Source organism: Nicotiana sylvestris, chromosome 5, assembly GCF_000393655.2.
Source record: "Nicotiana sylvestris chromosome 5, ASM39365v2, whole genome shotgun sequence".
In the NCBI taxonomy this organism is placed as follows: Eukaryota; Viridiplantae; Streptophyta; class Magnoliopsida; order Solanales; family Solanaceae; genus Nicotiana; species Nicotiana sylvestris.
In genome coordinates, this window is record NC_091061.1 from 44,042,052 (window position 1) to 44,066,603 (window position 24,552).

The 24,552-nt window shown below is 39.5% G+C and overlaps 1 protein-coding gene across 1 annotated transcript; it reads right to left on the reverse strand.

Moving 5' to 3' along the window:
* Positions 1-17,035: 17,035 nt before the first annotated feature.
* LOC138868573 (uncharacterized) lies at positions 17,036-23,219 on the reverse strand. Its single transcript, XM_070146131.1, has 3 exons — positions 22,887-23,219; positions 22,709-22,820; positions 17,036-17,208 (listed from the first exon to the last, which is right to left on the reverse strand). The coding sequence occupies exons 1-3, from the start codon at positions 23,217-23,219 to the stop codon at positions 17,036-17,038; spliced, it is 618 nt and encodes a 205-aa protein (XP_070002232.1).
* Positions 23,220-24,552: the final 1,333 nt, after the last annotated feature.

Sequence of the window (24,552 nt, forward strand, 5' to 3'; positions counted from 1 at the left end):
TACTACAAAGTAGCGAGAGTGGTCGAAGCAGCTTTTACCCAAGAAGGTCGAGATCGATTTCCACAGGGAGCTAGAAATGGGAATTGGGTTTCTATCTAAGCTAGAGATGTTTAATTGCTCTTAATTGCACTTCTAATCATAGTTGGTCTTTTGATTACTTCTAATATTATGATAATAAGATGTTAAATTAAGCTAAGAGTGAAATACTTGAGGGTTGTCTAAATAGTTAAGAAGACACTAGGGAAGTGACTTTCTCCTAGGTGGATACTTGACGGGTTCTCTAGGCTAAGGCTAGGTTGTCATGTTGGGGATTACGATATAAACAATGCACTGAACTTCTCACTCTATACCTCTGGGTAGTTTGAGTGATTTTTTCCTAATTGACTTTCTCAAGACCAATTGGGTATGATAATTTGTGCAAGCAATTTAGGTTCAAGTCGGGTATTACTATCTCTAGGTTTAACCTTTTAATTGGGGCTATCAATCTCTTGAATACGCCCAAATTCCTTATTGGACTAATTTTCCTAGACTCAAGTTCTCTTTCTCAAGAAGAACCCAAGTCAAATAGGCACAAATTTGCAACCACTAATTCAACATTGAAACCATAAATTAGTCCAAATATCAAACACTCATAGACATTCAAGCCTTAAAACACAAGACCCATCAAATACCCACACTACGGTTGAACCACAACCCTAGCTAATGGGTCTAGCTACTCATGATAATAGAAGACAACAAAGAAATAGATGAAGAAAAACCCATAATATTTAATTACAAGCTAATGCTTGAAGATTCAATGATAAAACTACTCTAAAATTACTCAAAATGGGTAAGGAACACTGTTCACGAGCGCAACTGGAAGTTAAAATACAACTGATGATCTAAAAATGGGAAAAGAAACTATTTATACTAGGCCGAATTTTCTGGACAAAAATATCCCAACGGGGGTAGTGCGGTCCGCACAAAATCGAGTGCGGCCACAGTGAGGCTTCTTGGCTTTAAAATCTGCTCTCTGAACTTGGCCACCGCGGGCCGCACAAAATGCACCGTGGCTGTGGTGGCTTCTGTTGCGGTGCGCACAAAAAGGACCGCGGACCGCATTGGCATTAAGCTCTAAATCTTCAGCTCTCTGAAGTCCCTCTTTGCGGACCGCACAATATCGAGTGCGGCCGCAGTGAGTCTATTGCGGTCCGCATGAAATGCTTTGCGATCGCAATGCTTGATTTCCTGAAATAGGCACCTCTTTGAACCTCCTCACTGCGAACCGCTCCAAATGGAGTGCGGCCACAGTGGACCTATTGCACTGTGCTTGGACTTGTTCTTGGTACTTGTGCTTGTTTCACTCCTTTTTGAGTTGGTTTTGATGAATTGTCACCTTGTTGACCAAACCCTGCAAACAAGTATAACATGTAAGCCTTTGGGACCATTTTGTACACATTTTTTATCAGAACTCTAGTAAGAAGGAGTGTAAAATGTATTATAATCCCTAGTTATCAGTTATGATTCTCCTTCTATTAATAAATATTTTGAACCAATGACGAAAGATTTATTTACGGTCAAATTTGCTGATTATCATTTTGATAAATCAATTTTTTCAATATTAGGAGAGAAAATAAACAGATGGGAAAAGAGAAAGATTGAAATGTATTAGCTTTATCACATTTGGGTCCTCGTACAAGTCAATTTGAAGATTATGGTTTAGAAAAATATTATTTGTAAAATATTGCAAATCAATTGCCAAATCTATTTATTAACCTTCCAAGGGTAACTAAATCTCATACTCTAGCTACAAATGTTTTAGTTCGAGTTCATGTTTAAGTTGAATAGTATGATAATGCAAATGTGTCTAAGCCACATCTTAAACGTAGTAGACTAATTTGTTCCATCAATAAGAACCCTCAAAAAGGGAAAAAGCAAATGATCAAATTAATTATGATATGAAGGTAATTGCTGGAGAAGAGCATCAAGACATAACAATTGATAAGATCTTAAGAGAGATCTAACAACAACAACAACCTACCCAGTATTATCCCACAGTGTAGGGTGTAGGGTGAGTAGTGTGTACGCAGATCTGGGCCCTACCTTGTGAGGATAGAGAGGTTGTTTCCAATAGAGCCTCGGCTAAAGAAAACATAAGCACCATATTAATGAAAATATAGACAAGAAGGGACAATACCAAAAAGCCATATAAAAGCAAAATAAAAACAATAAGACAGTAAGGTGATCAACAATGAAAGAAAACAATGGTTAGTCATAAAAACCTACTATCAACAGAAAGTGAGACTGCGTGCCAATACTACTGTTATGAACACTCTAGACTACCTACTCTACTATCCAAATCCTCGACCTCCATATCTTCCTATTAAGGGCCATGTCCTCGGTCAGTTGAAGATGCGCCATGTCTTGCCTAATCACCTTCATAGGCCCTCTAATGTCAACCTCTCACACCTTATCACCGGTGCGTCTGTGCTCCTCCTCCTCACATGACCAAACCACCTAAGCCATGCTTTCCGCATCTTGTTCTCAATAGGGGCCACACCCACTTTGTCACGAATAACCTCATTTCGGATCATATCTAACCTGATGTGTGTCGCGCCCCCTTTTTTCCTTCACAGAATTGAGTTTATGATATTTTGATATGGGACAACTCTTTCCTTTTGGGAAAGGGAGTTTGCAGAGTTTGAAGAGTCGTCACGTAACGATTTAAGGTATGTTAGGACACCTATAGGGTTCATTTATAACTACGTTTGGTAACCAAAGATAGGGTAAGGGCTTGAAATTATCCCAACGGGAAGGTATTAGGCACCCCTCAAGATCCACTAGTGTGGTTCCCGGCCAGACATTTTTTGTGAATTTGTACAATTAACAAATAAACAAATATGGCTCAAATAGAAGGGTATTTATGTTTAAATACACAAGTGTTTGAAGAAAAAAAACAATTAGTGAAAAGCAAAATTTTGAAAAGAATTACAATCTAAGCAGGTTTATGAATGTAGGGGGTGTCATAGGTTTGTTTGTAATATGGATCACATCAATACAATACTTGGTATGACACTCCTCAAAGAGGATCTACACATGGTATTAACGCAACGGTCATCATGCCCATATCTACCCTTTCCCGCCCCGTGAAGGTAATTAAAGCAAGGGTTGGTCTTGACCCCTATTGTATGATGTTACCCATCCTTTCCTGTGATCCTGGAGGAGTTTAGGATTTCTATCCTATGAGGGAGGTTTTATTAAGACCCTTAGGTTTAAAGGCAAAATACTAGGTGATAAATAAGAACACATAGGACTGCATTTAGGGGAAAACACAGAAAACAGATAGAAGGCTCAGATATACCTCCACAAGTAATGCACATAGACAGCACAACTCATACACAGATAAGGTCTAAATTTAGATCCTAACAAGGTATCTAAGCAGAACCAGATTTATTACATGACTCAGAAAAGAAGTCTGAATTAGGCTTGCCTACTGATTTTAACATACTGGCAATTAAACAAAGACAGTTCTGGTTTTTATTTAAGTTATTACCTAAGGCCTGCCTAGGCGTAAAATAACATGCAACAGTTACCAGAACTATTGAAACAGTTTGGAAATTGTTTGTACCTAAAACATGTTGTTCTAAATATTGCAAAGAAATGCAGGGATTATTACCAGTTTGTTTAAAGCAGGATGAGACTGTTGATACTCCTTTTCATGCATCAGTAGTTTAACTAAGCGTAGCTGAGTGAGTATGAACGAGAACCTAATCATGGTATCTAATGATTTATATGAAGGATTCCTAAAGCACTATTTCTAAATGCACAGCATGATTGCAGAATTTCCTAAGAGTAGGATTTCAAAATACATAGCATGATCGCAGAATTTCCTAAGAGCAGTGTTTCTAAATGCACAACATGATTGCAGAATTTCCTAAGAGCAGGATTTCTAAATAAAATTTCGGAACATGTTTACGTGGGCAAAATCACATAATAGCAGCTTATTTTATTGTTATTATCTACCATATAGACATGATTTCTAAGTGTGGATGAGATGCTGAAAACAGTACATATAAATCCTAAATAGCATGATGTCTAATGTATGAATCCTAAACATGGTTTTTATTGCGCATTTTTATTAGGAATATAAACCTAATAACATGTTTTCTACCCTTAACAACTATGACATGCATATTTACCCCATCCCTTTTCACTAACCAACCCCAATACTTGTTTTCAACAGATTATTACAGACCAATACTAAAATGAATTACATAAGAAAAATAAAAGTTACACTATAGAGAGCCTGAAAACATGCCCAAACCTTCAGCACCTGATTAGGACTTCCTCCCTAAGTTATAAATCACCTCAAATGCCAAGATTATTCCATAGTCTTTCCTCATATCTGGGTATGTCAGAGTTCCCTAAGGACCTCAAGGGATCTCGGGCAGTGCTCACACCTAGATTTCATAGCCAAGACAGAGTAAGTGCAGTATGGAAAGGCCAGCTTTCATGTGTCCAAGTTCATAGGGAGCTCAAGGGTCCCAAGACAAGGCTCATACAAAAAGGGTAGAACTTAGTAGTCTAAGAGTATATGTGAGAGTGTTTGACATAGATTTAAAAGAGTTGAGTTGGAAATAGTTTTGACAAAGATTAGTTTGAAATAAGTTTCAGAAAAGCAATAGAAGAGTTTGCCTTAGTGAAAACCAGTTTGGAGAAGAAAAGAAACAGGACAATCAGCAACTCAAGACCAAATCAACATACATGGTTCAAATACAACAGGGAAAGGAGGAATTGGGGACAAATAGTTCATATATGAAAGCATATTTGCACACGGGTTAACACCGGAGAAGTGCTATAGAAATTAAATAGTCACAGCAATAGTCTATCACAAAGTGTTCATGTCAGGAGCTTAACAGAGTTACTCATTAGGTGTAGGGGGAAGGGTTTAGGATCACATAGTAACTGGGTGTCACAAACACATGCTTACAATCTATCGGGGGTTAGGGCAAAATAGTAGTAGAAGAATGTAAGAAAACAGTAGACATCCTAAATTACAGGGCAGGGGTGTATTACACAGAGTTAGTCATGCTACTTAGTGTTAATCAAATACATTAGGAGTCTATAGGCTAACATGAGCATACTAGTTGAGGGAAATAAACAAGAACTCAAGTAAACATGCTGACCCAGTATCAAACAAGACAAGTGATACCCAGACATGCTGATTACACACTTGAACAAGAGGGCAAAACTTAAGCATGCTGTATAAAGCAGTAAACAAGAAGAACAATTAAATACATAAGCCATTAATGCAGAAGGAGACATGGATTAATAGACATGGAGCACATAGAGTTGACTTTTAAAATTGAACTAGGAACATACTAGTTAAGGAAGTAAAGTGCAGAAAGTAAAGCAAGTAGAGTTTCACAGTCTAGCCTTGACTTTCAGCCGGCTAGACAAGTAGTTAGCACAAGTAACAGAGAAAAGAAGAGAGAGTTTGAGTGTGTGTGTATGTGTATGTGTATTCTCAACTATTGTTCATGTGTTAAGAGGTAAAATAAGAGTGTATATATAGCACTTTAGGAGTAGAACCAATAAGGTAAACAATCAGAAGCCAGTCAATTAGGGACAATCATAGAATTACAGAATCAAATCACCTAAAGGGGTTCGGAATAAACCCCTTTAATTAGGGGTAATTGATTAACGGTAACAACAGATGGTTTAATTAAGGCAAGGAGTCCAAATCATACCAAATAAGGAATCAGTAAGAATCCTAAAATTATACAGGCAATCAATTAAGGCAGAGATGACCAATTAAGTCATAAACAAGGAAATAAATATAAGTTATGCACACGAATCTTAATAGAGTAAAGTAATTAGCAAAACCTTCAAAAGAATAGTGATTTCCGGAAAGAATTACTCAAATCCCATAAAATAGAGATTAGACTAAGTAGGACCCTAAAGAAAATATAGTACTTAGCCGGAAAAGTAGGTTCGCATTCTAACAAAGATTAATGAGGGCAAAACCACAAAAATACTGGATTTAACAAGGAAAAATATTTAAGTTCAAAAGATGGAGTAAACTAACATGACTGGTACCACAAAGGTACCCCAAATCAAAGCACAGAATAAAGGAACCACATAGAATCAACTAGGGTTTCATATTCTTGCACAAATCAGTCACGAAGACAAAAGGATAATCAATCAAACACTTAGAAGTGAGAAAAACCCTTTGAAAAACAACTTGGGATGAACCCTAGTTTAGGAATACTGATTAAAAATTCAAAATAGTTAGTTAAAACAGGAGGTTTTTAAAGAAAAACGCTTAATAATACTCGAATCACCTCAGATCTAGAAAGATCTGAGAAGAATCGAACAATAGTGAATCTAGGGTTTTCGGAAAATAGTAGAGATGAAGAAAAATCGGTTAAAAACTCATGGATATACCTAGATCTAAGACAGATCTAAAGAAAAGTGGAAAATCTCAAGAGTTAGGGTTTTAGAGAACCCAAAGAAGATGAGAGGACCTTAAAATGTCACCGGTTTTAGTCGGGAAAGTCATAGATCTTACTCGAACAGCCATGGATGGTCGGGAAATGGCATGAAAGACCATGGGTAGGAGTTGAACCACTCCAGGTTCACCTGAGGACCTCAGGGTAGCGTCAAACTGGCGTGGGGGTGAAGTAGAGGCCAAGAGATGATGAGAGGCCATGGTTTCCGGTGAGGGAGGTGGCCGGAGAGGGTTGACAGTGATTAGGGTTTGAGGGTGTCTATGAGAGTAGATAGGAGGAGAAGATTTAGAGGCGGCTCAAATGAAAGAACGGGGTAGGGTTTGGGGGGTTGTTCGATTAAAAAAGGAAAGAAATAACGTGGACCGTTGATCTGAGAGATCAACAGTCGAGATTAAGTGGGGTAGGTGGGTTCTGGGTTTGGGTATGTGTTAATAGGGTATGGGTCGGGGTTTTAATTGTAAATTGGGCTGGGAATTGGGGTCCTATTTGGCTATAATTGAAAGCCAATTTGGCTATAATTTAAATAGCCAGCTTTTTCTCTATTCTATTTATAAAAAATAGTAGATAATTTCTGTAAAATAATTTAAAAGGCTAAAAATTATTTATAATACATAATTAGTAATTTAAAAATACAGGTTCTAATTTTTTGCATATAAAACATAATTAAATCTTAAAAGGGGCTAATATTGCAATTATGTGCAATTTAGCTTTTAAAATACTAAATGTAATTATAAAAATATGTAAAAATTGACTTAGACATATTTTGGCATAAATATAGAAATCCAATAGATGACTTATCAAAACAATAATTTTAAAAATAATTATTGGGGATTTTATTGGTAAAAAAGGAGAAAATAAATCAATTAAAAACCTTAAAATTATGGAAAAAATAATAAAACCTTGGACATGCTTATATATGCATATATATGCTATTTTAAAAGTATTTTTCATATTGAAGATATATAGGAAAAAATTGGGTATCAACTACTGCCCCTCTTTACCGGGGAAGAATGAAAGAGTTTCGGGATAAAGAAATGATGGCCAATTTTGACCGAGCGAAATGGTTTGAAGAGGTTAGGTCGCCCCCTGTCTTCTGAGCTACCTACATATCCCTGGTTTCACAGAAATCAGGCCATATGTAGTTCCGGATTCATCGGCGGAGTATACCGATGAAGAGATTTCAAGAACGGACGCAACATCTAAGGCTGGGTAAGTGAACAGTTTATTGGATTGGTTAGGTTTGTTATGGCTGGGGGAACTGGAGCGGGATCGCTCTTGGTGGGATAGCCGTTGCTCACTGGCTTACCTGCAAATAGAATCAATACAAGCGTATACTGTGTATAAATTTAAACATGATGCAAATTCCCGTTGGACCATAAATGTTGTCTTCGGACTATGAGGATGATGTCCTAGGCCATGGAGTGTATGATAAGGGATTCGCAGGCCATGAAATGATGTTCTCGGGCTATGAGGATGGTGCCTCCGAACTATGACGCCTTTGAATAATGATATGCAAAAGATTGAAAAAGATCCTTAGGCCATGACATGGTGTACTCGGGCTATGAAGATGGTGCCTCCGAATGATGACGCCTTTGGATGAGTTGGCGATATTTCAGCCCATGAAGGATGTAGTAGTATGATGCAGACAAGACAGAGCTTAGTCTTGTGAATTGAAGGGCAGAGCTTAGCCCGTAAGAGAAGCGAGATAAATAGTGTTTGGGATAGTGCTTAATTTTGAAGGAAATTGGAGGCCGAGCTTAACCTTGAAAGTCATAAAAGTAGACTTATGCAAAGATGCGAATGCAGGTGGAGGTAGAGCTTAACCTCGGAAATCAGAATAGTAGCCTTATGTAGATTGGAAGGTAGAATAGTAGCCTTATGCAATGCAAATGCAGATGGAGACAACGTTTAGTCTCGGAAGGCAGAATAGTAGCCTTATGCAGATTGGAAGGTAGAATGGTAGCCTTATGCAATGCAGATGGAGATGGAGATAGCGTTTAGTTTGGAAGGCAAAATGGTAGCCTTATGCAAATTGGCAGGCAGAATAGTAGCCTTATGCAATGCAAATGCAGATGGAGATAACGTTTAGTCTCGGAAGGCATAATAGTAGCCTTATGCAGATTGAAAGGCAGAATGGTAGCCTTATGCAATGCAGATGCAAATGGAGACAACGTTTAGTCTCAGAAGGCAGAATGGTAGCCTTATGCAAGAATGCAGATGGAGACAGCGTTTAGTCTCGGAAGGCAGAATGGTAGCCTTATGCAAGAAATAAGATAACAACTGACAATAGAGTTTTCTTAGCTGATAGCAAATTGCAGCGTTGTGATTACTAGGAGCATTATGACATACGGAACATCACTGGTGTGTACTGATAGCAAATGTTGGTAAGTGCAACGGTTCTGAGAATCATATTTTGAATAATGTTTGTCCCATGGGTGTACAGTATGTCTAATCCTAGTGCCTGCATCCAAAGAAAAATTGTGAGTTTTGTAAGGGGGAAGGTTAGTTCGTATCCCCGCTGGCTTTGCTTGACTTGTTCGGCTTTGATCTGGTGATACCGTCCGTATCATTGAGGTAGCATTGCTAAACCAAGCAGTTTCAATAATAAACATGCATGATTTTGTAAAAGTATGACATAAATGTATAATTAAAAAATAGCTTTTAGATGAACCGACGACTGTGACATAGTTCAGGACATTGAAACCTCTCCTGTTAACGGAATTTTGAGGGTTTTCCTCAAAATTCTGCCCCAGTTTGATGAGTTGACATTTCTAACTGTTGCTCGTGCGACGATCGGCTGAAATTCTCCTCAAAATTCTGCCCTAGTTTCCAATTGCGGGGGGAAATGAAATTTTATTGAATTGTGACCGAACCCATAGGGCTGCCTATGTATCCCCTCTTAAACGAGAATCAGGTCAGGCGTAGTTCAATTTACATCATAAGGAAAGCATAAAGATTATACATAGTAACGCTTGACTGCATCTGAATTGATCAGTTTTGGCCAGATTTCTCCGTCCATTTCTGCAAGTATGAGGGCTCCTCCTGTCAAAACCCGGTGAACCATGTATGGACCCTTCCAGTTGGGAGAGAACTTCCATTTGGCTTCATCTTGATGTGGAAAAATTTTCTTTAACACCAACTGTTCCGGTGCGAACTGTCTTGGCTTGACTCTTTTGTTGAAGGATCTGGACATTCTGTTTTGATAGAGTTGACCATGGCAGACTGCATTCATTCTCTTACCATCTATAAGGGCTAGTTGCCCATAACGACTTTTTACCCACTCTGTGTCATCAAGCTCAGCTTCTTGTATGATCCTTAGGGAACGAATTTCTACCTCAGTGGGAATGATAGCCTCTGTACCGTAAACCAACATATATGGGGTTGCCCCGGTTGATGTGCAGACTGTGGTGCGATACCCTAGAAGAGAAAATGATAACTTCTCGTGCCACTATCTGTGATTCTTTATCATTTTCCTTAATATATTCTTGATATTGTTGTTGGCGGCTTCTACAACTCCATTCATCTGAGGCCTGTAGGCTGTGGAATTCTTGTGTTTGATCTTGAAAGTTTTGCACATAGCTTTCATCAAGTCATTGTTGAGGTTGGAGCCATTATCAGTAATGATTGACTCTGGGATTCCAAATCGACAAACGATGCGGTCGCGGACAAAATCTTCCACGACTTTCTTAGTCACTGCTTTGTAAGATGCTGCTTCGACCCATTTGGTGAAATAGTCGATGGCTACTAGGATAAACCTGTGTCCGTTGGAAGCAGCGGGCTCAATTGGTCCAATAACGTCCATCCCCCAGGCGGCGAACGGCCGTGGTGAATTTGTTGTGTTAAGCTCGCTTGGAGGTACCTTTATCATATCTGCATGTATCTGACAGTTGTGGCATTTTTGGATATACTGGATGCAGTCCGTTTCCATAGTCATCCAAAAGTAACCGGCCCGGAGTATCTTCTTTGCTAAGACAAAACCGTTCATATATGGGTCGCAGGTCCCAGCATGAATTTCCTTTAGTAGCCTGGATGCTTCCTTTGCGTCGACACATCTTAATAATCCTAAATCGGGAGTCCTCCTATACAGGATTCCTCCGCTGTGAAAGAAGTTGTTGGACAATCTCCGATGTGTGCGTTTTTTAGTAGGATTAGCAAGCTCCGAGTACTCTCCTTTTGCCAAATATCCCTTGATATCATGAAACCAAGGCTTTCCATTTGCTTCCTCTTCAACATGGGCACAGTAAGCTTGCTGATTATGGATTTTCACCAGAATGGGATCGATGAAATTCTTGTCGGGATGTTGTATCATAGATGATAGGGTAGCCAATGTATCAGCGAACTCATTCTGGATTCTGGGAACATGATGGAATTCCGTCTTTGTGAAACTCTTTCTCAATTCATGTACGTGATGTAGATATGGGAGTATCTTGGAGTTCTTGGTTGTCCATTCTCCTCGTACATGATGTACAAGCAAATCCGAATCTCCAATCACTTGCAGCTCTTGAACGTTCATATCAATGCCATTTTAAGTCCTAAGATGCAAGCTTCATACTCGGCCATATTGTTGGTGCAGGGGAACCTGAGTTTGGTAGACACCAGATAATGCTGACCAGTTTTTGATATTAGGACTGCTCCTATGCCAACTCCTTTAAAGTTTGCTGCTCCATCGAAGAACATTCTCCAACTGTCATAGGATTCCGCAATATCTTCTCCTATGAATGATACCTCTTCATCAGGAAAATACGTTTCAGGGGTTCGTATCCTCCATCCACGAGTTTTTCAGCAAGGTGGTCTGCCAGTGCCTGTCCCTTGACCATTTCCTAAGTTACGTAAACAATGTCGAACTCACTCAACAGGATTTGCCACTTGGCTAGCTTGCCAGTGGGCATGGGCTTCTGAAAGATGTACTTCAAGGGATCCATTCTCGATATGAGATATGTAGTATGGGCACAGAAGTAATGTCTTAGCTTCTGAGCTACCCAAGTCAAAGCACAACAGGTGCATTCCAATAGAGAATACCGGGCCTCGTATGGGGTGAACTTCTTACTTAGATAATAAATGGCTTGTTCCTTCCTTCCTATTTCATCATGCTGCCCTAGAACGCAGCCGAAAGCTCCATCCAACACTGCAAGGTAGAGTAATAAAGGTCTACCTCGCTCGGGCGAGACTAAGACTAGTGGTGTTGACATGTACTCTTTGATTTTGTCGAAGGTCTTTTGGCAGTCATCTGTCCATTTGGTGGCGGCGTCCTTCTTCAACATCTTAAAGATTGGCTCATAGATAACTGTAGACTGTGCTATGAATTGGCTGATGTAGTTAAGCCTTCCCAAGAAACTCATCACGTCTTTCTTGTACTTCGGCGATGGTAGTTCTTGAATGGCTTTGACTTTCGATGGATCCAGTTCTATTCCTCGGCGGATCATAATAAACCCAAGCAATTTCCCAGTAGGAACCCCAAATACACACTTTGCGGGGTTTAGTTTCAGGTTGTATCTCCGCAGTCTATTGAAGAACTTTCTCAGATCTTCTATGTGGTTAGTGGCCTTCTTGGATTTGATAATAATATCATCCACGTATACCGCTATCTCCTTATGTATCATATCATGGAAAATGGTAGTCATGGCCCTCATGTAGGTGACCCCCTGCATTCTTCAGGCCGAATGGCATCATCTTGTAGCAGTAGACTCCCCACGGCATAATGAAAGCCGTTTTCTCAGCATCTTCCTCATCCATCCTGATCTGATGATAACCAGCGAAGCAATCTACGAATTATTGTAGTTCATGCTTGGCGCAATTGTCAATCAGGATGTGTATATTTGGCAAAGAAAAGTCGTCTTTCGGACTGGCCCGGTTGTGATCCCGGTAGTCGACACAAATTCTGACCTTCCCATCTTTCTTTGGCACTGGCACAATATTGGCTAACCATGTCGGGTATTCTGCTACCCTAAGAACCTTAGCATTGATCTGCTTGGTGACTTCTTCCTTGATTTTCAAACTCATATCAAGCTTGAACTTTCTGAGCTTTTGCTTTACCAGTGGACACATTAGATCGGTTGGTAGTTTGTGAGCCACAATAGACGTACTCAGACCAGTCATGTCATCATACGACCAGGCAAATATGTCCTCATACTCCTTTAGAAATTCTGTGTATTCTTTCTTCTCTAATGGCGATAGGGGAATGCCGATTCGCATTTCCTTGATGTTTTCTGCATCTCCCAGGTTGACAATTTCGGTCTCATCCAGGTTGGACTTAGGTATGTTCTCAAAGTTCTCAGCTTCTTTGACAATCTTGTCAGGTATGTCATCTTCTTCTGAATCCATGTCCGTTTGTTGCGTTGTCTCATTGCATATCACAGTCATTAGTTCATCAAGACAAGTAATAGTAATGTTGTATTGGTAAAGCAAGGAGAGAAAATGATAGCAATAAATATTGATTTCATAAGAAAAATCGAAAATGCTTTTGATAAATTGAATATTATTTTGAACATCGAAGATCTTATTGCGGGAATTAAGAAATGTGAAAAGAAAATTATTTGGTAAATAAAACAGTGAATAGTGCTTGTTTTAGCCTTGCTACCCCGAGGCTCATCGGGCTTTGGTTGTCCGGATGGTCCAATTCTTGAGATGTGCCCCTCTGCTCACAGCATGTATGGAAGGGCCTTCCTCCCCCTCCTCCTCGAGAATAGCGCAACAGTCCATATTACTGTCCTCTAGAAACAAGTTCTTCACTGTTGTGAGTGCTTCGTCTTCATCTGACCCATGAATAATGTTGGCCTGTCAGAAGGTCTGCTCTAGATGCGGTATTGGCTGCTCTAGTGGGTCGTAAGGACCGCGCTATGGTGGCGACCAGTTATTGAATTCTTCCCAGGTGTATTCATATCCCAAACCGAAGGTAGTACCATGATTCTTGAGTTTTATGGGTTTAGAGATTCTTTGGAGGTTCTTGCTGAGCCCTTTGCCAGGTTCTTACCCACTCCAATTCAGTATACTCTCGATTTTGCTATCCCACCATTTGTCTTTGTCGATAGCATTGACCCGCTCAATGTGGTGGTAAGTTTCTCCACCCAGCTTCCTTCTTCCCTCGATCGCCAAAATGGTCTGGCGACTGTATATAGGGTTGCTACCGTCGCCGTGAATGATCACTTCCTGGTGATTCTATTTGAACTTTACTGCCTGATGCAACGTTGATGCTACGGCCCCAACAACATGAATCCATGGCCGTCCCAACGGTAAGTTGTAAGATGCTGGTACATCTATCACCTGGAATCGACTTCGAACCAAGTTGGTCCCATCTGTAGGCATAGACTAATCTCACCAATGGTGGACCTCTGAGAACTATCGAAGGCTTTCACATTGATTGCTCCATCATTTATCTCATGCAGCCCTTTACCCAACTTCTTGAGTGTTACCAGGTTAAGACTGGAACCTCCATCGATCAGGATTCTGGTGATGAAATAATCTTCGCATTGCAAGGTGATGTGCAGTGCTTTGTTGTGCCCCAGCCCTTCAGATGGCAGCTCGTACTCATGAAAGGTGATCTTATGGCTTCCCAGCACTTTTCCTACCATATTAGCCACTTCCCCGCTAGTGATATTACTTGGCACGTATGCTTCATTTAGAACCTTTAACAGAGCATTCTTGTACGTCTCAGGATTTTGCAGCAAAGAGAGAATGGATATTTGTGCTAGCGTCTTATTTAACTGGTCGATGATCGAATATTCCTTAGCCTGTATTTTCCTCCAAAGGTCGTCTGGGCCTGTCTTAATGAGGGGCAGGAGATTGGAGGCCTGCTTGCTCTATTCAGCTAGATGTTCAGGGGTATAGACTTTACCAGTTCTTGTCATACCCTATGCTGCGACAGTTTCTTCAATCCTGACCTTGCCTTTCCTTCTCATCTCGGTTGTATAGTCCTAGGATACAGTATTTGTATAGAATGGTGGCATGGTAGACATCATCACTGGGATTGGCACTGCTATCCTCACTTCAAACGGAACATGTGCCTTGGGTGGCAAGACTGCAACCTCAAATGATGCGGGTGCATTTGCCGAAGACACGAATTCAACCTCAATTGGTGCTGGTGCCTTTGTGGATGGCGCTGCTTCAAACTCAAGAGGTATATACATATTCACCTCAGCATCCTCAAACGGTTGGACCTGGACTTTGATTGGATTGAGAGTAATTATTGGTTTCTTTGGGTCATCACCTTTTGCGATCAACCAGATTGATCCCTCGGGGAACTAGTCATCTTCTATTTCAATCATGTGGATACCTCCACCCTTATGGTATGGCAAAGGGTTTTACAGACATTTGGAGCGGGTTCTTTTGCCACAATGATCTTGTTATCAATCAAGGACTATATCTTGTCTTTCAAAGAGCGGCATTCATCAATGGTGTGCCCTTTCATGCCGAAGTGGTATGCACAGGACTTGTTTGGGTTAACCCACCGAGAAGGATTCTTAGGGGTTGCAGCAGGGATGGGGGTGACATAACCAGTAGCTTTGAGCCTTTCATATAGCTGGTCGATGGGTTCAGCGATGGCTGTATATTGTTTTGGAGGTCTGCGATCAAAATTAGGTCGGGGTCTAGGGAAACTTTGGCGTGCAGGGGGTGATTGATAATGTAATGGTTGAGCATTATAAGTTTGGTAGACATGAGCGGGTTGGGAGTATCTGGGTGAAGTAGATTGATATGTATCAGGTGGAGATGACTGATAAGTTGGTGGCAGAGCTTGGTATGGAGGTGAGGGTGCTTGGTAATTTGGGGTTGGCTGGTATATGAGTGGAGGTGTTGGGTAAGCTTGGTATTTGAGGGGAGACTTGGTCCTTTGTGCAACCATTACGGCCCCTACGTCCCTTTTCTTGGACACACCACCAGACTATAAAGCCTTATTCGTAGCTTGCAAGGCTTCGAAGTTTATAACCATACCACTTTTAATAACTTCCTCAATTCTTTCACCTAATTTGATAATGTTGGAGAACTTGTGGTTCTCAATCATCATTAGCCGTTTATAGTACTGCGAGTCCTGAGCCTGGACAAAGAACTTGTTCATTTGCTCCTCTTCTAAAGCGGGTCTCACCTTAGCAGCTTCGGACCTCCAGCGAGTAGCATACTTGCGAAACATCTTCGTGGGTTTCTTCTTCAAATTCTGGATATAGAACACGTCTGGTGCATTCTCTATATTAAACCTGAATCAATCCATAAAGTCGGATGACATGCCTACCCAACTTGACCACTTCTTGGGATCTTGGCTGATGTACCAAGATAGTGCATCTACCTACAAACTCCTCATGAACAGCATCATACGGATCCTTTCATGCTTCTCTACTCCAACCAACTTGTCGCAATATGTCCTCAGATAGACCCTTGGATCACCTGTACCATCAAACATTTCGAACTTAGGAAATTTGTACCCCTCAGGCAGTTCGACATCGGGCTGTATGCAAAGGTCCTCATAGTTCAGCCCCTCAATTCCTTTACTTCTCTCAACGCCCTGAATCCGGCTGGTCAATTTCTTAAGTTCCTCGGCCAAGTTCCTGATAAGCAGATCCTTTTCATCAGACTCAGGTGTGCATGAGATAGGTTGGGTGGAGTGTGGCATGGTCTCCACGTAGATATGAGTGTTATGGTTGCCTGGTGTATGGGTGTGGAAATGGTCGTTTGTGGAGGTCTGAGGTTCTGGGATGAGTAGTGGGGTGTTGTTTGGGGTATTTCAGGTGTTGCATTAGTTCTTTGGTAGAGCAACATGATGGTGAGGTGCGGGATGATTCTGCTATTTTGGGATATTTTGAGGAGGTGCAGGGTTTTGAGCGTTGGGGAAGTTGATATCTGGGGTGCTGAGGGAAAATGACAGATTTGCTAGATTTCGAACTTGATCGAGCTTTTCCTGGAATTTCAATAGTTTCTGTTCAAGTTGTGACACATTCACGTTAAGAACCTGAATACCTTGACCATCAGTGGCCTCAACTCGTTCAGACGTATTCTCCTTTCTGATATTGTTTAAATCTTCCATTTTGCCTTTGTTCTTGCCTTTAATGGGACTAAGAGGAGGAGTGGGTGGAGGACCCTTGGATCTTGTGAAATAAGATGATGATGCCAGAGTGCACGAACTAACCTTTGGTGAGGGGAATAAAAACAAAAATAAAACAAAAGGTAATCAAGTCAGTGAGGATTATAAAAAGTATTGCAATATTTAAACAGATAGTGCAGGAATGTAAAGCGTGTCCTAATTTGGGAACCTCTTTGTGCCCGAGGTAGGCCTTGCGACAAATAGACTTGGAGAACATTTAATGATAAATGCCTCATTTTATTGATAAAAATAGGTGAATCCCAAAACGACACTAAATAAGCAAGAAATAAAAGTCACTAATGGTCATTGGCCTTATTACATTCATAAAGCGAAAAAGTAAACTCCTATCTGCTTGGTCCCAGAAGGACCTTCCTCAGGTTGAATGTTCTCGTTGATCAAATCCTCCAGCTCGCGTAGGTTCACCAGTAAAAATGCCTTTGCCAAATGTTCTCCTTCATTTCCCTCAGTGTTCTGGCAATCAGTGACTCTCTTTCTCACCTTTCCTTCCAATTCCAACAGGCTGTATTCCAGCTTTTCGCTGGATTTGGTGGCCCTCTCTTTTCACTGGATTTGATGAAAGATTCCTCCACCAGTATAGCAAGAGTGAGGGTGTGCTAACCATACCGAAGCTGGGGACCTCATTCTTCATTTCTGTAAAACAAAAGGGTTAAGACCATACCCCCACCAGACTCGACTATTTAACATCAACAATTAGCATGAAGCATTTAGTTCTCCAAATAAATGCACAGAATATGATGATGTTCGTTTGGGTTTTAGGGAAACCCAGTAGACTTTTGGACAAGGCTATCTTAAAGGATCATTACGTGGACAATGTAACTGACCCGGCTAGGTTTGACTATGATGCATGCGCAATTTAAACAGAGTAAGGTTTCTATGGAGTTTTAGACTAGTACCCTTGAGCGGACAACTCAAGGGAGAAGGCACGAAACTATCGACTGCACCGTTGATCGACTAGTTTTACCGCAAATAAGCCTTTCCGAATTTAGGGGATAATGATATAGGAAGGGTGCAACCACTCATCAAGCGTTGCTATAGTATTTGTTTGGCACGAGTGGAGTATGATATTGAGCATAATTATGCAATAATTAAAAGCATGTTGACATGTATTTTCACGTTAAGAAAGCAATAAATACAATAGTTTCATAGAATAAAGCAGTTATAAAGGAAGGAAACAAGAAAGATATGGCAGTTTTGCTTTTGAAGAAGAAATTAAACGCTTAAAGAAACTAAACAAATAATTGCACATAGGGAGGGGTACAAATTCACAAAAACGGTATGAAATGATAAAAGCCTAAATATCCCCAGCAGAGTCTCCATGCTGTCGCGCCCCCTTTTTTCCTTCGCGGAATCGGGTTTATGACATTTTGATATAAGACAACTCTTTCCTTTTGGGAAAGGGAGTTTGCAGTTTTTGAAGAGCCGCCACCTAACGATTTAAGGTGCGTTAGGACACCTATAGGGTTCATTTCTAACTACGTTTGGTAATCAGAGATAGGATAAGGGCTTGAAATTATCCCAAGGGGAAGGTGTTAGGCACCCCTCAGGATCCACTAGTGTGGTTTCCGGTCAAAAAAATTTTTGTGAATTTGTAATTAGCAAATAAACAAGTATGGCTCAAATAGTAGGGGATTTAAGTTTAAATACACAAGTGTTTGAAAAAAAACAATTAGTTAAAAGTGAAATTTTGAAAAGAATTACAATCTAAGTAGGTTTATGAATGTAGGGGGTGTCATAGGTTTGTTTGTAATATAGATCACATCAATACAATACTCGGTATGACACTCCTCAAAGAGGGGCTACACGTGGTATTAACGCACCGATCATCATGTCCATATCTACCCTTTCCCGCCCCATGAAGGTAATTAAAGCGAGGGTGGTCTCGACCCCTATTGCATGCTGTTACCCGTCCTTTCCTATGATCCTGGAGGAGTTTAGGATTTCTATCCTATGAGGGAGGTTCTAGGCAGACCCTCAGGTTTAAAGGCAAAATACTAGGCGACAAATAAGAACACATAGGACTGCATTTAGAGGAAAACACAAAAAACAGATAGAGAGCTCAGATATACCTCCACAAGTAATGCATGTAGACAGCACGACTCATACACAAATAAAGTCTAAATTCAGATCCTAACAAGGTATCTAAGCAGAACCAGATTTATTGCATGACTCAAAAAAGAAGTCTGAATCAGGCTTGCCTACTAATTTTAACATGCTGGCAGTTAAACAAAGACTGTTCTGGTTTTTATTTAAGTTATTACCTAAGGCCTGCCTAGGCATAAAATAACATGCAGCAGTTACCAGAACTATTGAAATAGTTTGGAAATTGTTTGTACCTAAAACATGTTGTTTTAAATATTGCAAAGACATTCAGGGATTATTACCAGTTTGTTTAAAGCAGGATGAGACTGTTGATACTCCTTTTCATGCATCAGTAGTTTAACTAAGCGTAGCTGAGTGAACAAGAACCTAATCATGGTATCTAATGATTTATATGCAGGATTTCTAAATGCACAGCAGGATTGCAGAATTTCCTAAGAGTAGGATTTCGAAATACACAACATGATTGCAGAATTCCCTAAGAGCGGGGTTTCTAAATGCACAACATGATTGCAGAATTTCCTAAGAGCAGGATTTCTAAATGAAATTTTGGAACATGTTTACGTGGGCAGAATCACATAATAACAACTTATTTTATTGTTATTATCTACCTTATAGACAGGATTTCTAAGTGTGGATAAGATGCTCAAAACAGTACATATAAATCCTAAATAGCATGATGTCTAATGTATGAATCCTAAGCATGGTTTCTATTACGCAATTAGGAATATAAACCTAATAACATGTTTTCTACCCTTAACAACTATGACATGCATATTTACCCCATCCCTTTTCACGAGCCAACCCCAATACTTGTTTTCAACAGATTATTACAGACCAATACTGAAATGAATTACATAAGAAAAATAAAAGTTACACTATAGAGAGCCTGAAAACATGCCCAGACCTTCAGCACCTGATTAGGACTTCCTCCCTAAGTTATAAATCACCTCAAGTGCCAAGATTATTCCATAGCCTTTCCTCATATCTGGGTGTGTCAGAGTTCCCTAAGGGCCTTAAGGGATCTCGGGCAGTGCTTACACCCAGATTTCATAGCCAAGACAGAGTAAGTGCAGTGTGGAAAGACCAGCTTTTATGTGTCCAAGTTCAGAGTGAGCTCAAGGGTCCCAAGGCAAGGCTCACACAAAAGGGGCAGAACTTAGTGGTCTAAGAATATATGTGAGAGTGCTTGACATAGATTTAAAAGAGTTGAGTTGAAAATAGTTTTAATAAAGATTAGTTTGAAATAAGTTTTGGAAAAGCAATAGAAGAGTTTGCCTTAGTGAAAACCAGTTTGGAGAAGAAAAGAAACAGGACAATCAGCAACTCAAGACCAAATCAACATACATGGTTCAAACACAACAGGGAAAAGAGGAATTGGGGACAAATAGTTTATATGTGAAAGCATATTTGCACACAACAATTGTCTATCACAAAGTGTTCATGCCAGGAGCTTAACAGAGTTACACATTAGGTGTAGGGGGAAGGGCTCAGGATCACATAGTGATTGGGTGTCACAAACACATGCTTACAATGTATTGGGGGTTAGGGCAGAATAGTAGTAGAAGAATGTAAGAAAACAGTAGACATCCTAAATTACAGGGCAGGGGTGTATTACACAGAGTTAGTCATGCTACTTAGTGTTAATCAAATACATTAGGAGTCTATGGGCTAACATGAGCATACTAGTTGAGGGAAATAAATAAGAACTCAAGTAAACATGTTGACCCAGTATCAAACAAGACAAGTGATACCCAGACATGATGATTACACACTTGAACAAGAGAGGGCAAAACTTAAGCATGTTGTATAAAGCAGTAAACAAGAAGAGCAATTAAATACATAATCCATTAATGCAAAAGGAGACATGGATTAACAAACATGGAGCACATAGAGTGAGTTTTAGAATTGAACTAGGAACATACCAGTTAAGAAAGTAAAGTGCAGAAAATAAAGCAAGTAGAGTTCCACAGTCTAGCCTTGGCTTTTAGCCGGCTAGACAAGTAGTTAGCACAAGTAATAGAGAAAAGAAGAGAGAGTTTGAGTGTGTGTGTGTGCTTAACTATTGTTTGTGTGTTAAGAGGTAAAACAAGAGTGTATATATAGCACTTTAGGAGTAGAACCAATAAGGTAAACAATTAGAAGCCGGTCAATTAGGGACAATCACAGAATTACAGAATCAAATCACCTAAAGGGGTTCGGTATAGACCCCATTAATTAGGGGTAATTGATTAACGGTAACAACAGGGGTTTAATTAAGGGAAGGAGTCCAAATCATACCAAATAAGGAATCAGTAAGAATCCTAATATTATACAGGAAATCAATTAAGGCAGAGATGACCAATTAAAGTCATAAACAAGGAAATAAATATAATCTATGCACACAAATCTTAATAGAGTAAAGTAATCAGCAAAACCTTCAAAAGAATAGTGATTTCCGGAAAGAATTACTCAAATCCCATAAAATAGAGATTAGACTAAGATGGAGTAAACTAACATGACTGGTACCACAAAGATACCCCAAATCAAAGAACAGAATGAAGGAACCACATAGAATCAACTAGGGTTTCATATTCTTGCACAAATCAGTCATGAAGACGAAAGGATAATCAATTAAACACTTAGAAGTGAGAAAAACCCTTTGAAAAACAACTTGGGATGAACCCTAGTTTAGGAATACTAATTAAAAATTCGAAATAGTTAGTTAAAATAGGAGGTTTTTAAAGAAAAACGCTTAATAATACTCGAATCACCTCAGATCTAGAAAGATCTGAGAAGAATCGAACAATAGCGAATCTAGGATTTTCGAAAAATAGTAGAGATGAAGAAAAATCGGTTAAAAACTCATGGATATACCTAGATCTAAGACAGATCTAAAGAAAAGTGGAAAATCTCAAGAGTTAGGGTTTCAGAGAACCCAAAGAAGATGAGAGGACCTTAAAATGTCACCAGTTTTAGCCGGAAAGGTCATAGATCTTACTCGAACAGCCATGGATGGACGGAAAATGGCATGAAAGACCATGGATAGGAGTTGAACCACTCCAGGTTCACCTAAGGACCTCAGGATAGTGTCAAACCGGCGTAGGGTGAAGTAGAGGCCAGGAGATGATGAGAGGCCATGGTTTCCAGCGAGGGAGGTGGCCGGAGAGGGTGGACAGTGATTAGGGTTTGAGGGTATCTAAGATAGAAGATAGGAGGAGAGGATTCATAGGCGGCTCAAGTGAAAGAATGGGGTAGGGTTTGGGGGTTGTTCGATTAAAAAAAAAGAAACAACGTGGACCGTTGATCTGAGAGATCAACGGTAGAGATTAAGTGGGGTAGGTGGGTTCAGGGTTTGGGTATGGGTTAATAGGGTGTGGGTCAGGTTTTTTAATTATCAATTGGGCTGGGAATTGGGGTCCGATTTGGCTATAATTGAAAGCCAATTTGGCTATAATTTAAATAGCCTGTTTTTCTCTATTCGATTTATAAAAAATAGTAGATAATTTTTAACAAATAATTTAAAAATCTAAAAATAATTTATAATACATAATTAGTAATTTAAAAATATAGGATCCAGTTTTATGCATATAAAACATAATTAAATCTTAAAAGGGGCTAATATTGCAATTATGTGCAATTTAGCTTTTAAAATACTAAATATAATTATAAAAATATATAAAAATTACATTAGCCATATTTTGGCATAAATATAGAAATTCAATAGATGACCTATCAAAACAATAATTTTAGAAATAATTATTGTAGATTTTATGGGTAAAAAGGGAGAAAATAAATCAATTTAAAACCTTAAAATTATAGGGAAAAAAATAAAACCTTGGACATGCTTATATATGCATATATATGTTATTTTGAAGGTATTTTGCATATTAAAAATATATAGGAAAAAATTGGGTATCAACAGTGTGCGTGCACATCCATCTCAATATTCTCATCTCTGCTACCTTCATCTTCTGGACATGAGCGATCTTGACTGGCCGACACTCAACCCCAAACAACATTGTTGGTCTGACCACTGCTCTATAGAACTTACCTTTAAGTTTTGGTGGTACCTTCTTGTCACACAAAACATCGGAAGCGAGTCTCCATTTCATCCATCCCGCCCCAATACGGTGAGTGACATCTCCATCAATATCCCCAACTCCCTAAATAATAGATCCAAGGTACTTAAAACTCCCTCTCCTAGAGATGACCTACGAGTCTAGCCTTACCTCCCCTTCCCCTCCTTGAGTCTCGCCACTGAACTTACATTCCAAGTATTCTATCTTAGTCCTGCTCAACTTGAAACCTTTAGATTCCAAGATCTGTCTCCATATCTCTAATTGTGTATTCACACCATCTCGCGTCTTGTCAATCAGTACAATATTATCTGCAAATAGCATACACCATGACATCTTCCCTTGGATGCGGCGCATCAGTACGTCCATCACCAAAGCAAACATAAAAGTGCAAAGTGCCAACCCCAGATGCAACCCTATCATAACCGGAAAATGGTCCGAGTTTCCACCCACCTTCCTCACTCGGGTCTTTACTCCATCATACATGTCCTTAATCAAGCTAACGTATGCAAGAAGTACACCTATAGCCTCCAAATATCTTCATAAAACCTCCCTCAGAACTTTATTGTACGCCTTTTCTAAGTCGATGAACACCATATGCAAGTCCTTCTTTCTCTCCCTATACTGCTCCATCAATCTCCTAACAAGGTGGATGGCTTCTGAAGTCGAACGCCCCCACATAAACCCAAACTGGTTCTCGAAAATAGGCACACTCCTTCTCACCCTTAGCTCTGCCACTCTCTCCCAAACTTTCATAGTATGGCTAAGCAGCTTGATACCCTGATAGTTATTGCAATTTTGGATATCACCTTCGTTTTTGTATACAGGAATCATCGTTCTCCACTTCCACTCGTCGGGCATCTTCTTCGTTTTTAAAAATAACATTAAATAACCTAGTGAGCCACTCCAAGCCTGCCTTGCCCACACTTTCCCAAAACTCCACTAGGATTACATCCGGCTCGGTCGCTTTGTCCCTACTCATCTTACGCATATTCCCCTCAACTTCATAATTCTAATCTGCCCACAATACCCAAAGTCACAACGACTCCCAGAGAGTTCCAAATCACCCAGTACAATGCTCCTGTCCCCTCCTCATTCAAGAGACTATGGAAGCAGGTCTCACTAATAAATAGATCTCGATAAGTTATGTCTCCATAGAAGAAAAGGTGAAACTAAAATAATATTATTGTCGACAATAGTTTTGTATATAACATTATTGTTGAAGTAATACAACAAGATGAAGATCTTGAACCAAAATCCATCAATGAATATAGATAAAAAAATAATTAGATAAAATAAAAAACTGCAATTCAAGCGGAATTAGCTTCACTTGAAAAACATGAAATATTTGGATCAATAGTCCGAACATTTGAAGATGTCAAGACAATAGAGTATAAATGAATTTTTCTGTGAAAACAAAATGAGAAAGGTAAAATCGTAAGATATAAAGCACAACTTGTATCACATTAGTTTTTGCAAAGGTCTAACATTGATTATATGGAGATATATTTTGCTATGGTAGATGCTACTACTTTCATCTATCTAACAAATCTGTCAGTTCATGTAAAGCTTGATATGCAGCTGATGGACGTTGTCACATCCTATTTATATGTATTATTGAACAAGAAATTTTTGATGAAAATCTCTTAAGGATTCAAAGTGTTTGAAGCATATAGATATTCTCGGAATACTTATTCAATAAAGCTTCATAAATTCTTATAAGAAGTGAAATAATCTGGATAAATATTGTATAACCGACTTCGAAAATATTTGCTGAAGGAAGGATAGAAAAATGATCTTATTTGCACTTGTATTTTTA

Excerpts from the sequence above, each read along its gene's own strand:
- LOC138868573 (XM_070146131.1), bottom strand. The coding sequence starts at position 23,219 with ATGTATGATGGAGTAAAGACCCGAGTGAGGAAGGTGGGTGGAAACTCG. Across the intron at positions 22,821-22,886 it reads CTCAAGGAGGGGAAGGGGAG|GGAGTTGGGGATATTGATGG; the intron begins GTAAGGCTAGAC and ends TCTATTATTTAG. Across the intron at positions 17,209-22,708 it reads GGTACCACCAAAACTTAAAG|AAATGAAGAATGAGGTCCCC; the intron begins GTAAGTTCTATA and ends TTTGTTTTACAG.